General features: G+C 35.4%; 1 protein-coding gene across 1 annotated transcript in view; it reads right to left on the minus strand.

The window, feature by feature from the left end:
- Positions 1-318: 318 nt before the first annotated feature.
- The window catches only part of LOC149795382 (uncharacterized), a 60,622-nt gene continuing 45,874 nt past the window's right edge, over positions 319-15,066 (minus strand). Inside the window, exons 7-9 of the mRNA XM_089963787.1 lie at positions 14,572-14,831; positions 11,179-11,416; positions 319-1,448 (exon numbers count right to left, since the gene is read on the minus strand). Of these exons, the coding sequence (XP_089819913.1) occupies positions 1,249-1,448; positions 11,179-11,416; positions 14,572-14,831 (698 nt within the window). The 3' untranslated portion in view covers positions 319-1,248. The remainder of the gene's footprint in view (positions 1,449-11,178; positions 11,417-14,571; positions 14,832-15,066) is intronic.

The following is a 15,066-nucleotide window of genomic DNA, read 5'->3' on the forward strand; positions in this document are numbered from 1 at the left end:
GTGTAAACAACATTGTAAAACAATGTTGCAGTCACCAGAACATAATCAGATATTGGGACCAATACAGGGTATCTAAATATCAATGTTGGTTAAGTGTGTATTTAATAGTATTGAGCCATCATGATTACAAGAAAACCTGATTGGATGGATCGACAGCACAAAATTAATGTGTCCCTCTCTAAGGGGACATAACTCTCTACTGATTTTTGTCACATATCTTTTGTTCACTTTATGTAAAGAGAGAACTTGAACCCATGAAGTTATTCTTAGACTATCTGTGTGTGTAAGTCATAAGATCAAATTTAATATCTACTGTAGAAAGATTGACAATTTTATTTCAAACTACATGTTATAAATGTTCTGCTTAACATTTTCCAACATTTTACTGTTTGTAAGTATCATCAGGCAGAGATCATCTGCTTAAAAGGTACATCAGCTATTGACACTATTGATGGATTTAATATAAAAATGTACGTATACAAGCTATTGACACTATTGATAGATTTGATATAAAAATGTATATGCATCAGCTGTTGACAATATTGATTTGATATAAAAATGTACATGTATCAGCTGTTGACACTGTTGATAGATTTGATAGAACAATGTATAAAAATTAGTATTCCATATGAAAAGGTTACAAATAATGTAAATTATATGAGATTGAAAATGATTTAACATAATGTATAAAACATGATATTCCATACAAAAAGTTAAAAATTATGTAAAATATATTGGATCAGAAAAGGATTTAACATAATGTATAAAACATGATATTTCATATGAAAAAGCTACAAATCACATAAAATAGACTGGATCAATAAAGAATTTAGCATAATGTATAAAACTTGATATTCCATATGAAAAAGTTAAAAATCACATAAAATATACTGGATGAATAAAGGATTTAACATAATATATAAAACTTGATATTCCATATCGAAAAGTTCAAAATCACATAAAATATATTGGATCAATAAAGGATTTTACATAACATATGAAACATGGTATTCTGTATGAAAAAGTTGTAAATTATATGAAATATCTTGGACTAAGACTTGAGAAACATATTTATATAAACAAGGCAAACTGGCAGTAAATAACTCCATAATAAATAATTGTTAAAAACAGGAATTACTTTGTTCTAGAGTATCAATACATAAAAATATCTTGGATAAGTATAATTTAACAAATTTGAACATGACTATAATGGTTACTGACAAGATCATAAGAAATTATGTTTCTGAGTTACATATTTGCACGCCAGGCTCTGGATTTAATCCTAAACTTTCTGCCTTCTTCAGCAGCTGTGGGCCCGCTCTTGGGTCGTTCAGGGACTTTGAAGTTTTCTTGGTATGAGGTATTGAAGTACATGGGACGTTTAACTTGGTCATCCAGACGATGCTCAGAAATATGGCGGCATGGTTTTCTAGGGATCATATATTCTCCTGAAATAATGTTCACACTTGAATAGGTGAGGCACAATGTGCATTATTAAAGCTGTGTCTTAGGTAAGGCATAGTGGTCAGCAGAATTAACATTGTGTTTTTGGTGAGGCATAGTGTTCAGTAGAATTAACATTGTGTCTTAGGTGAGGCATAGTGTCCAGCAAAATTAACATTGTGTTTTAGGTGAGGCATAGTGTTCAGTAGAATTAACTTAGTGTTTTAGGTGAGGCATAGTGTTCAGTAGAATTAACATTGTGTCTTCATTGTGTCTTAGGTGAGGCATAGTGTTCAGTAGAATTAACATTGTGTCTTAGGTGAAGCATAGTGTCCAGCAAAATTAACATTGTGTTTTAGGTGAGGCATAGTGTTCAGTAGAATTAACATTGTGTCTTAGGTGAGGCATAGTGTTCAGTAGAATTAACATTGTGTCTTAGGTGAGGCATAGTGTTCAGTAGAATTAACTTAGTGTTTTAGGTGAGGCATAGTGTTCAGTAGAATTAACATTGTGTCTTAGGTGAGGCATAGTGTCCAGCAAAATTAACATTGTGTTTTAGGTGAGGCATAGTGTTCAGTAGAATTAACTCAGTGTTTTAGGTGAGGCATAATGTTCAGCAGAATTAACATTGTGTCTTAGGTGAGGCATAGTTTTCAGCAGAATTAACATTGTGTTTTAGGTGAGGCATAGTGTTCAGCAGAATTAACATCATGTCTTAGGTGAGGCATAGTTTTCAGTAGAATTAACATTGTGTCTTAGGTGAGGCATAATGTTCAGCAGAATTAACTTAGTGTTTTAGGTGAGGCATAATGTTCAGCAGAATTAACATTGTGTCTTAGATGAGGCATAGTGCTCAGTAGAATTAACTTAGTGTTTTAGGTGAGGCATAATGTTCAGCAGAATTAACATTGTGTCTTAGGTGAGGCATAGTGTTCAGTAGAATTAACTTAGTGTTTTAGGTGAGGCATAATGTTCAGCAGAATTAACATTGTGTCTTAAGTGAGGCATAGTGTTCAGTAGAATTAACTTAGTGTTTTAGGTGAGGCATAATGTTCAGCAGAATTAATATTGTGTCTTAAGTGAGGCATAGTGTTCAGTAGAATTAACATTGTGTCTTAGGTGAGGCATAATGTTCAGCAGAATTAACATTGTGTCTTAGGTGAGGCATAGTTTTCAGCAGAATTAACATTGTTTTTTACGTGAGGCATAGTTCAGCAGAATTGACATTGTGTTTTTTGTGAGGCATAGTATTCAGCAGAATTAACATTGTGTCTTAGGTGAGGCATAGTTTTCAGTAGAATTAACATTGTGTCTTAAGTGAGGCATAGTTTTCAGGAAAAATTAACATTGTGTCATACATGAGGCATAGTGTTCAGCAGAATTAACATTGTGTCTTAGGTGAGGCATAGTGTTCAGTAGAATTAACATTGTGTCATAGGTAAATCTTAGTGTTCAGCAGAATGAACATTGTGTCTTAGGTGAGACATAGTGTTCAGCAAAATTAACATTGTGTTTTAGGTGAGGCATAGTGTTCAGCAAAAATTAACATTGTGTCTTAGGTGAGGCATAATGTTCAGTAGAATTAACATTGTGTCTTAAGTGAGGCATAGTGTTCAGTAGAATTAACATTGTGTCTTAAGTGAGGCATAGTGTCAAGCAGAATTAACATTGTGTTTTAGGTGAGGCATAGTGTTCAGTAGAATTAACATTGTGTCTTAGGCAAGGCATAGTGTTCAGTAGAATTAACATTGTGTCTTAGGTGAGGCATAGTGTTCAGCAGAATTAACATTGTGTCTTAGGTGAGGCATAGTGTCCAGCAAAATTAACATTGTGTTTTAGGTGAGGCATAGTGTTCAGTAGAATTAACTTAGTGTTTTAGGTGAGGCATAGTGTTCAGCAGAATTAACATTGTGTTTTAGGTGAGGCATAGTGTTCAGCAGAATTAAAATTGTGTCTTAGGTGAGGCATAGTGTTCAGCAAACTTAACATTGTGTCTTAGGTGAGGCATAGTTTTCAGTAGAATTAACATTGTGTCTTAGGTGAGGCATAGTGTTCAGTAGAATTAACATTGTGTCTTAGGTGAGGCATAGTTTTCAGCAGAATTAACATTGTTTTTTACGTGAGGCATAGTTCAGCAGAATTAACATTGTGTTTTAGGTGAGGCATAGTGTTCAGCAGAATTAACATCATGTCTTAGGTGAGGTATAGTTTTCAGTAGAATTAACATTGTGTCTTAGGTGAGGCATAATGTTCAGCAGAATTAACTTAGTGTTTTAGGTGAGGCATAATGTTCAGCAGAATTAACATTGTGTCTTAGATGAGGCATAGTGTTCAGTAGAATTAACTTTGTGTTTTAGGTGAGGCATAATGTTCAGCAGAATTAACATTGTGTCTTAAGTGAGGCATAGTGTTCAGTAGAATTAACATTGTGTCTTAGGTGAGGCATAATGTTCAGCAGAATTAACATTGTGTCTTAGGTGAGGCATAGTTTTCAGCAGAATTAACATTGTTTTTTACGTGAGGCATAGTTCAGCAGAATTAACATTGTGTTTTTTGTGAAGCATAGTATTCAGCAGAATTAACATTGTGTCTTAGGTGAGGCATAGTTTTCAGTAGAATTAACATTGTTTCTTAAGTGAGGCATAGTTTTCAGGAAAAATTAACATTGTGTCATACATGAGGCATAGTGTTCAGCAGAATTAACATTGTGTCTTAGTTGAGGCATAGTGTTCAGTAGAATTAACATTGTGTCATAGGTAAATCTTAGTGTTCAGCAGAATGAACATTGTGTCTTAGGTGAGGCATAGTGTTCAGCAAAAATTAACATTGTGTCTTAGGTGAGGCATAATGTTCAGTAGAATTAATATTGTGTCTTAAGTGAGGCATAGTGTTCAGTAGAATTAACATTGTGTCTTAAGTGAGGCATAGTGTCGAGCAGAATTAACATTGTGTTTTAGGTGAGGCATAGTTTTCAGTAGAATTAACATTGTGTCTTAGGCGAGGCGTAGTGTTCAGTAGAATTAACATTGTGTCTTAGGTGAGGCATAGTGTTCAGCAGAATTAACATTGTGTCTTAGGTGAGGCATAGTGTCCAGCAAAATTAACATTGTGTTTTAGGTGAGGCATAGTGTTCAGTAGAATTAACTTAGTGTTTTAGGTGAGGCATAGTGTTCAGCAGAATTAACATTGTGTTTTAGGTGAGGCATAGTGTTCAGCAGAATTAAAATTGTGTCTTAGGTGAGGCATAGTGTTCAGCAGAATTAACATTGTGTTTTAGGTGAGGCATAGTGTCCAGCAAACTTAACATTGTGTCTTAGGTGAGGCATAGTTTTCAGTAGAATTAACATTGTGTCTTAAGTGAGGCATAGTTTTCAGGAAAAATTAACATTGTGTCATACATGAGGCATAGTGTTTAGCAGAATTAACATTGTGTCTTAGGTGAGGCATAGTGTTCAGTAGAATTAACATTGTGTCTTAGGTAAATCTTAGTGTTCAGCAGAAATAACATTGTGTCTTAGGTGAGGCATGGTGTTCAGCAGAATTAACATTGTGTTTTAGGTGAGGCATAGTGTTCAGCAAAAATTAACATTGTGTCTTAGGTGAGGCATAATGTTCAGTAGAATTAACATTGTGTCTTAAGTGAGGCATAGTGTTCAGTAGAATTAACATTGTGTCTTAAGTGAGGCATAGTGTCCAAGAGAATTAACATTGTGTTTTAGGTGTGGCATAGTGTTCAGTAGAATTAACATTGTGTCTTAGGTGAGGCATAGTGTTCAGTAGAATTAACATTGTGTCTTAGGTGAGGCATAGTGTTCAGTAGAATTAACATTGTGTCTTAAGTGAGGCATAGTGTTCAGCAAAATTAACATTGTGTCATACATGAGGCATAGTGTTCAGTAGAATTAACATTGTGTCTTAGGTGAGGTATAGTGTTCAGTAGAATTAACATTGTTTTTTAGGCAAGGCATAGTATTTAGCAGAATTAACATTGTGTTTTAGGTGAGACATAGTGTTCAGCAAAAAATGACATTGTGTCTTAGGTGAGGAATAGTGTTCAGCAAACATTAACATTGTGTCTTAGGTGAGGCATAGTGTTCATCAGAATTAACATTGTGTCTTAGGTGAGGCATAATGTTCAGTAGAATTAACATCATGTCTTAGGTGAGGCATAATGTTCAGCAGAATTAACATTGTGTTTTAGGTGAGGCATAGTGTCCAGCAGAATTAACATTGTGTCTTAGGTGAGACATAATGTTCAGTAGAATTAACTGTGTCTTAGGTGAGGCATAATGTTCAGTAGAATTAACTGTGTTTTAGGTGAGGCATAGTGTTCAGCAGAATTAACATTGTGTTTTAGGTGAGGCATAGTGTCCAGCAGAATTAACATTGTGTCTTCGGTGAGGCATAGTGTTCAGTAGAATTAACATTGTGTCTTAGGTGAGGCATAATTTTCAGCAAAAATTAACATTGTGTCATACATGAGGCATAGTGTTCAGTAGAATTAACATTGTGTTTTAGGTGAGGCATAATGTTCAGTAGAATTAACATCATGTCTTAGGTGAGGCATAATGTTCAGCAGAATTAACATTGTGTTTTAGGTGAGGCATAGTGTCCAGCAGAATTAACATTGTGTCTTCGGTGAGGCATAGTATTCAGTAGAATTAACATTGTGTCTTAGGTGAGGCATAATTTTGAGCAAAAATTAACATTGTGTCATACATGAGGCATAGTGTTCAGTAGAACTAACATTGTGTCTTAGGTGAGGCATAGTGTTCAGCAGATTTAACATTGTATCTTAAGTGAGGCATAGTTTTCAGCAAAAATTAAATTGTGTCAAACATGAGGCATAGTGTTCAGTAAAATTAACATTGTGTCTTAGGTGAGACATAGTGTTCAGTAGAATTAACACTGTGTTTTAGATGAGGCATACTCAGCAGAATTAACATTGTGTCTTAGGTGAGGCATAGTGTTCAGTAGAATTAACATTGTGTCTTAGGTGAGGCATAATGTTCAGTAGAATTAACATGTCTTAGGTGAGGCATAGTGTTCAGCAGAATTAACATTGTGTTTTAGGTTAGGCATAGTGTTCAGCCAAAATTAACATTGTGTTTTAGGTGAGGCATAGTGTTCAGCAGAATTAACATTGTGTTTTAGGTGAGGCATAATGTTCAGTAGAATTGACATCATGTCTTAGGTGAGGCATAGTATTCAGCCGAATTAACGTTGTGTTTTAGGTGAGGCATAGTGTTCAGTAGAATTAACATTGTGTCTTGGGTGAGGTATAGTGTTCAGCAGAATTAACATTGTGTCTTGGGTGAGGTATAGTGTTCAGCAGAATTAACATTGTGTTTTAGGTGAGGCATAGTGTTCAGCAGAATTAACGTGTTTTAGGTGAGGCATAGTGTTCAGTAGAATTAACATCGTGTCTTAGGTGAGGCATAGTGTTCAGCAGAATTAACATTGTGTCTTGGGTGAGGCATAGTGTTCAGCAGAATTAGCATTGTGTCTTAGGTGAGGCATAGTGTTCAGTAGAATTAACATTGTGTTTTAGGTGAGGCATAGTGTTCAGCAGAATTAACATTGTGTTTTAGGTGAGGCATAATGTTCAGTAGAATTAACATTGTGTCTTAGGTGAGGCATAGTGTTCAGCAGAATTAATATTGTGTCTTAGGTGAGGCATAGTGTTCAGTAGAATTAACGTAGTGTTTTAGGTGAGGCATAGTGTTCAGTAGAATTAACATTGTGTCTTGGGTGAGGCATAGTGTTCAGCAGAATTAACATTGTGTTTTAGGTGAGGCATGGTGTTCAGTAGAATTAACATTGTGTTTTAGGTAAGGCATAATGTTCAGCAGAATTAATATTGTGTCTTAGATGAGGCATAGTGTTCAGCAGAATTAACTTAGTGTTGTAGGTGAGGCATACTGTTCAGCAGAATTAACTTAGTGTTTTAGGTGAGGCATACTGTTCAGCAGAATTAACATTGTGTCTTAGGTGAGGCATAATGTTCAGCAGAATTAACATTGTGTCTTAGGTGAGGCATAATATTCAGCAGAATTAACATTGTGTTCTGGCAAGTCATAGTGTTCAGCAGAATGAATGTCTTGTTTTGAGGAGAGTAAGTGTTCAGCAGAGTGAATGTCATTTCTTTATAAGAGGCACAGTGTTCATGAGAGAGGAATAGTGTTTAATAGAATGAATGGCATGTCTTTAGGTGAGGCATAATGTTTAACAGAACTAGTCCTATCTTTAGGTAAGGTATAGTGTTCAGCAAATTTATTGCCTTGTCTTTAGTTGAGGTGTAGTGTTCAGCAGAGTTATTGCTGTGTCTTTAGGTGAGGTGTAGTGTTCAGCAGAGTTATTGCTATGTCTTTAGGTGAGGTATAGTGTTTGGCAGAGTTATTGCTGTGTCTGAAGGTGAGTTATAGTGTTCAGCACTGTTATTGCTGTAACTGTTCGTGAGGTATAGTGTTTGGCTGAATTATTGCTGTATCTTTAGGTGAGGTATAGTGTTTGGCAGAATTAATGCAATTTCATTAGATGAGGCATAGTGTTCAGAAGAATTAAGGACTTGCCTTACTTGCCCTATTAGGGAGCTATTTTAATGAGTAGCTTCCATAAATACTGGCTGGAGATGCAAAATTTCAAACTGTTATGCTTGTAAATGATGAAATATATGGGATAAAGTTCATTTTATTTATCCTCATTACAAAAGTGTTTTGTTGCTGGAGATGTTGGAGAAAATGTGAAGGAAATTAACATTGTATGTGTTACTGGAAAAAATGTGGAGCAAATTCGGTTCATACAAATCAGAGTACAGTGAGAATATTTGCTAGAAACAGGTGAATAACAGATATTTCATCAAGTGGGTGTAAAACTAAATAATTTATAAAGGCAATCACTTTCGATCACTGGACTATCTGAGACCCCTGCAGCAGTTGAAAATCAAGACTTTGTTGTCGTGGTGCAGTTACATCTTTATGTGACTTTGCATTGACATTTTTAATTTAAGGACCTGCATCTACACAATACAGTACATATATTTTTCATATTCAGCATTGTTTATTTTGGTACATTGAACAGTTTGGTCATGGTCCCAATTATTAAGTTTCAAAGCTTTTTGTTCTGTACCTATTATCATACATTTGGTTTTATTTTTATTAATAGACATTTTGTTGTTTTCACACCAGATCAAGACTTTGGCACAATCATTATTCAATTTTAATTGGATCAGGTTCATGCAGGGACCAGATGTACTAATAGTTATGCCAGCTGCAGAAGTGGTTGAGCATTAGGTGTGTACAAAGGAAGGCCATAGAAATAGTAGAAATACAAGTGGCCATAAAATATATCCTTGAGACACACCAGTAGTTACATGTTCTGTGCCTGATTGAGCATGTCATATATCAAGTTGTTGACATGTGTTTATAAGATAAGATCCAAACTAATTTACTGTTAATGGGCCAAACCTGTAAATCTCTAACTTAGTGGGAACAGCCTTTTGATGTACCAGATCAAATGCTTTTTGGAGTACACCTATTAAATTACCATCATGGTTTTTAGCCTGTATTTAGTACCATATATACACACTTATAAGTTTGGTCCAAGTACAAACAACACAGACCTTGATCTGCCATCACATAATGCACCAGCAGATCAGATTCTATGTTGTTTTGACCCAAACTTCTGTTACTCCCATTCTGAATTAAAATCTTCAGTTTGAATTAATTTTATAATGTGCATAATTTTTCAAGAAAGAAAATAGCAGGACATTTTTCAGTATGTGTCAAGTTTAATAATACTAGTGTAATTATTGTATCACCCATACAGAAATAATAAAGTGGTTTAAAAGTGATTGAATTGATGAAGAGCAAACTTTTAAAAAATGTCAAAACTACTTTAACTAAATCACACAACACTGTCATTTTTTGTGAAGTTTTAAAAATTACAAAAAAATAAAATTGCTTCTTCTAGGGCAGTTTATTAAATATTGTTACCTAGTTGTAATTATAATTAATGTAATACAGGTAATCCAGTCAGTAAGAATTAATTGCAATGTATACTTCCTGCTGTGATTGCTCATTTCAGATCATATAGGCCGCATGCAGAAGTAACCAAAAACAAAAACAGGTATATAAACCTTAAATTGATAACATTTTAATGTTTTCCAACTTTGTTTCCTTTCTGTGCTGCCAGTAGTTTGGTTTCTAAAACATTTTCTTTATTTTAAAAATGTTTCTCATTCCAAACTATCACAAAATTTAGACGGCCATGAAGAGAAGTCTGAAGAAGGCTCTCATAGGTTAATATTTGACCAATAATAAAAGGTTTTTGGAAAGCAGAAGGATATAACTGGCATGTGCTATTTAGTATGGCCAAGAACATTTTAATAATATTGATTTCCCTCATTTAAATAGTACAGTATGTTCTGGACTTAATCACAGTGTATGATAGACCCAAGCAGGTGGTGTTAGAGAAGAGAGCAAGGATGTTGCTTTACACTGATTCCAAGGAATCTACACATTCGCAACAGTTCAAAATATACATATGAAAAATCACAGTTTCTGAGACCAGATTTAATTTGCTAAAAATGTCACTAATTTCAGGACTAGACCTAACTGACCAAACATCACATGGACGGAAAGAGCTTTGAAAATCTTAGGGTCCAATAAGTGAACCCCAACCACTGGCCAAATAATGTTACCCATTTGCTCACACATTTGTTTATATCCAAGTAAGTGTCAGTATGAAAGACTATCTGAATCAGGCGTGCTTGGATTCAGTTGGAAATAACAAGAAAACTTCTCTTCTACACCTAGCTTAAGTCAAAACAAAAATAAACTCCTAACTTTGATGAGTTAAAAGTGTAAAGTGTAACATATTTGTTTCAAAATTAATTCAGAATGCAGGAGGATGGATTTCTGGCTTGTGTTATTTTCAATGCGATTATTACTGTTGTAGAATGTTTATGATGCTCATGTTAAAGTTTATGATACTCATGTTAAAGTTATTACAGTGTTTGTAAAGAAAATCTCATATTACACGTAATGTACAATGTATCTCTACTTGAAAGGAGTAAAAGCATGGAGATTACCTTTGAGCATTATGTCATACCTGACAGGTAATCATCCACATGTGAAAATGTACTCCTCACCCTATAGGTACACGTTTCTTTTATCTTGGGTTGTTTCTGTTTCCAGTGTTATTTAGTTACCTGCCTCAGTTGACGCTGCTATCAGATAGTTTTTGACCAAATTTAGCAATATGGTGGAAAACCTGTATAGGACCAAAATTCTTTGCCCATTCAATTAGGCATATTGTGGCACAAACAACACACAAATTGCTGCAATTAGCACAGAAAGTTTCTTTTATACTTTATTTTTTCATTTCTGTTTTGGAATTTCTTTGAGATTCAAATGATTTATTTTAAGTCCTACATAATTGCGTCTGCTATGCATTATTCACAATGAGGTTCCATCCATTATTGGGGATATGTGCTTATTCGATTGGGTATGGGGATTGGTTGGTCCAGACAAGGCTGTGGGTGCTATTACTTTCAGACTTGTGTATGATCCTCAGTATTTTACACGTTATAATTCTTACCTCTGTATATGTATGTATGTGTGTGTGTATATATATATATATATATATATATATATATATATATATATATATTGTCAAATGTGATTGGTGTTATGTCCAATCCAGCATCATGTGTAAAAGGGTCAGAAGACTAACCTTTGAAGTGTTCTTTTTGAGTGGATTCACATATCATTTTCTCTGTAGGAGGTTCATACAGTTTAAAGTCTTGAGGGCAGGGGGTGGCAGGTCGTGCATTCTTCCACTCCTGATAGTTTAAAGAGTAAGTAGTGTAGGGTTGCATTTGGATGTCGCCATCCCCTGAAATGTTTTTCATACCATCCAGTGGTTTGATTGGAGTAACTGGATGGATAACTTTAGGATCAGTGTAGTCCCTCTGAAAGCAGATTGTTATTAGTGAGGCATCATGAAAGACAGTACACTAAAAGGAGTTGAATGAAAAACTTTGATACAAGACCACCACAAGATGTACCCACACTGTAAGTTGCTGGCTATAAGTGCAAAAAGTATTCAAAAAATAGCTGTTATATATGATAGGCAATGGTATTCAGGCCCTATACAAATGAAACAATTGATAATAATAGCCCATTCCAAAATCCCTGTTCACCCCAAAATGCACTGATATGGGAAGTTTGATAGATACAGGTGAATGGATTTTGAGAATAAAGGCCACAAAAGATATATATATCTCTTGAATGCAGAAAAATAGGTTGTAGTGATCTTTATCTAAAGTTTATTTCAAGATGCATCCATAAAGCAAGTGTTGTGCTAATGCTGATCAATAGATATTGACCTCTTCACAGTTTATCAGCAAAGATATATGAAGTGAACACCACATGCATCACAGTTACGACTGATGACAAGATCAGCCCAGAAGTCACCCACACAGCAAATTGGTTGCATAGTACTAAGAGGTTTTTGTTTAAACATTGCCCTGACCTGGTGGGCAGATGGGTATGCACTAGACAAATAACAGATCAATACACAAATGGATATACATGCAATCAATTGCAGCCAAAAGGACAAGGGATGTTGATGTATTTCTAGTATAACACAATTTGAATGAAGGCATATGGATCTGACGTGTATTTGGCAAATGTGTCTATACTTTTATCAAATGATTGATGATAATGTATTACTTTTTGCCCCCCCCCCCCCATTTTTTCTGGCATATCACCCTCTTGCACACACAGTAATACTTTCATTGTTAACAGAATTACTCTTACTTCTACCTTACGTAAAACATTTCTGCCTGAAGTAGATAATGTGGAGATTCTGTTTAGTCAGGTTCAAATTCCATCAGGAAAATGCATCAAAAATATTAAAGAAGACTAAGCAGACCAGTCAAGATTTTTATCACTTTCAGAATGTGATCTATCCTTGGGCTACATCATAATTTGGACTGGTATACAATTCTCTCATTCCTATGAATGTAAGATGCAGTTTGACCAGTGTGGGATTATTTAGGGCTTTCATGAGTTGACAAATTGATGTCACATGTGAGTACTATAGCAGTGGATTTAGCAGAGATGGAAAATGAAACATAGCAATGAACTGTGTGAAATAATTAAGAAACTGAGCATATTTAAAAATGTCTATATCATGTTGTGAAATAAAACCATGTTGGCATTATTTCAGATCATTAGAGAATAAGAAAATTTCATTGCTTTGGATGTATTTGTTCATTATTATCTCTTATTGACCTTGAGTCTGTGTTATCATACCACCCAGGTTTGATTCCAAATGATAAAGTCATGTGACCATTTTACATAGTACATGAAAGAGATCACAATCTAACTTGTGTCTTGATGTGGGGACGGGAAAATCCCACCAGAGGGATGTAATTTGTGGACTGGATCAAGGATTTGCCACGTTTCTATCCACAAACTACGATCTGAAGAGCAGGTTGGTCCTATCCCACATCAATGCTGTTGTTCTGGGTCCAATGCCATTTTTCAGCACATGATAGGCTATACATGGTGGCCAGTATATCCAGTGGAAGAAGAACCCAGGAAGAACCACAGATCCATGGGAAGCTACTGGCAAGCTTTTTCATATACCCGCACAGGCCAAGCCTATGACCCGAACCCACTGAGAAAGAAGTGAGATGGCAGTAATTTGCAAAGGCGAGCACCTTAGACCACTTTACCACCCAAAGCCCTGGATACTGCAATTGCATATGGGTGATTGACCACCCAGGGCACCAGGCTACTGCAGTTGCATATGGGTGATTATTTTGTTCAATTCCAAGGTAAAACAAAAATTTGGTCTTCAAACAAAAACAAAAATAGCACTCAATTGATACAGGCAAAATATTAAGAAGAACAGTGTTTCCATTAACATTATTTTATCTTTTGAAATTCATGTAAAATCAGAAAAGGGTTTGAAACACAGAAGGATAACTGAAATATTCTGAAATCAGTCCCAAAGCAAACCAACAGATGATGTGATGAAATTTACATGTATGTAGTGACTTAAGAGAAATCAGAATAGCTTTGCATCAGTCATGATTATCTGTGAGCTAGAATAAAGTGCTTCATGTGGGATAGGATATATATAAACTACATACTGGTACATGTTTTATTCCAGATGAACAGGAACACCTACATGTAGTTGGATCTGGCACAAGAATACAGTCCTTTTTTTAAATGAATGTATACTCCCCTCCCCCAACTCAAAACAAAACACAAATTTTGTTTTGTATTTATTACATACCCTCTGTTGTATGCTTCCCAAGATTTTTCAAGATATAGTTTGACCCGAAGCAGATTGGAATTTATAAAAGATCAATTTAGTGCAACTAAGAATATCAAATGTCAGTGAAAGCACCAAAATAATTCCACTCTGCGTCTGCAATATAAAAATATTGACTGAATGTCCAAATCAAGTGCTAAATCAATTGTGTAAGTTTACATGGAAAAGTAATGAAAGGATCTGTTAAAAAAATCTATGTAATACTTATAGAGGATATGAGAATAAAAATCATCAAGCACATTGGCAAGAGGTAGCAAAATCCCACAACCTCACCCATGTCAGAATTTGTGTTCTTAATTCTGCAAAGCCATACTCCCACCACCTCACCTATGTCAGAATTTTGTGTTCTTAATTCTGCAAAGCCATACTCCCACCACCTCACCAATGTCAGAATTTTGTGTTCTTAATTCTGCAAAGCCATACTCCCACCACCTCACCCATGTCAGAATTTGTGTTCTTAATTCTGCAAAGCCATACTCCCACCACCTCACCCATGTCAGAATTTTGTGTTCTTAATTCTGCAAAGCCATACTCCCACCACCTCACCCATGTCAGAATTTTGTGTTCTTAATTCTGCAAAGCCATACTCCCACCACCTCACCCATGTCAGAATTTTGTGTTCTTACTTCTGCAAAGCCATACTCCCACCACCTCACCCATGTCAGAATTTGTGTTCTTAATTCCACAAAGCCATACTCCCGTCTATGAATTTTGACCTTCAGGTGGAATTTGAAGCTCCCATGCCAATGTTTATGATGAATTAATTCTCTCTCTCACCATGTATCGACTCTCCAGAATCATTCCTCCTTGGGGATGTTTGTATACAGGTTTCCGGCCCCATAGAGGCTTCTCAGGAATGGTGATGTTGTGGGGCCTGTAGGTAACAGCGTAAGAGGTTTGGGAGTCAAACTTGTCATGGAAGAAGTGGTCATTGATGACCGGGTAGCAAGGCTTTCTTCTTTCAACATTTTCATGTCGCCGAAAGTCCGCCATGGCTGTGCTGATGTATTCTGACTCTTCTTTGGGGGTTTTCTTGCCTAGCAAACATTGACAATAAAACATTACTTTCTGTACAAACATTGTCCACAGCTTCACAATGAGACATAATTATTAATCAAGACAAAATAATTGTTTACATCAAAACACAGATAAAATCATTAACTTGCATCTCTTATCTTTGACAAAGTTACATGGACAAATTTGGTTTAAAAAAACATTCTTGATCTGCTTTTGCACTGTGATGGTCTGTATCACAAACCTGAATTTATTAAA

Source organism: Sinohyriopsis cumingii, chromosome 7 (genome assembly GCF_028554795.1).
Source record: "Sinohyriopsis cumingii isolate HCF-2022 chromosome 7, ASM2855479v2, whole genome shotgun sequence".
Lineage (NCBI taxonomy): Eukaryota > Metazoa > Mollusca > Bivalvia > Unionida > Unionidae > Sinohyriopsis > Sinohyriopsis cumingii.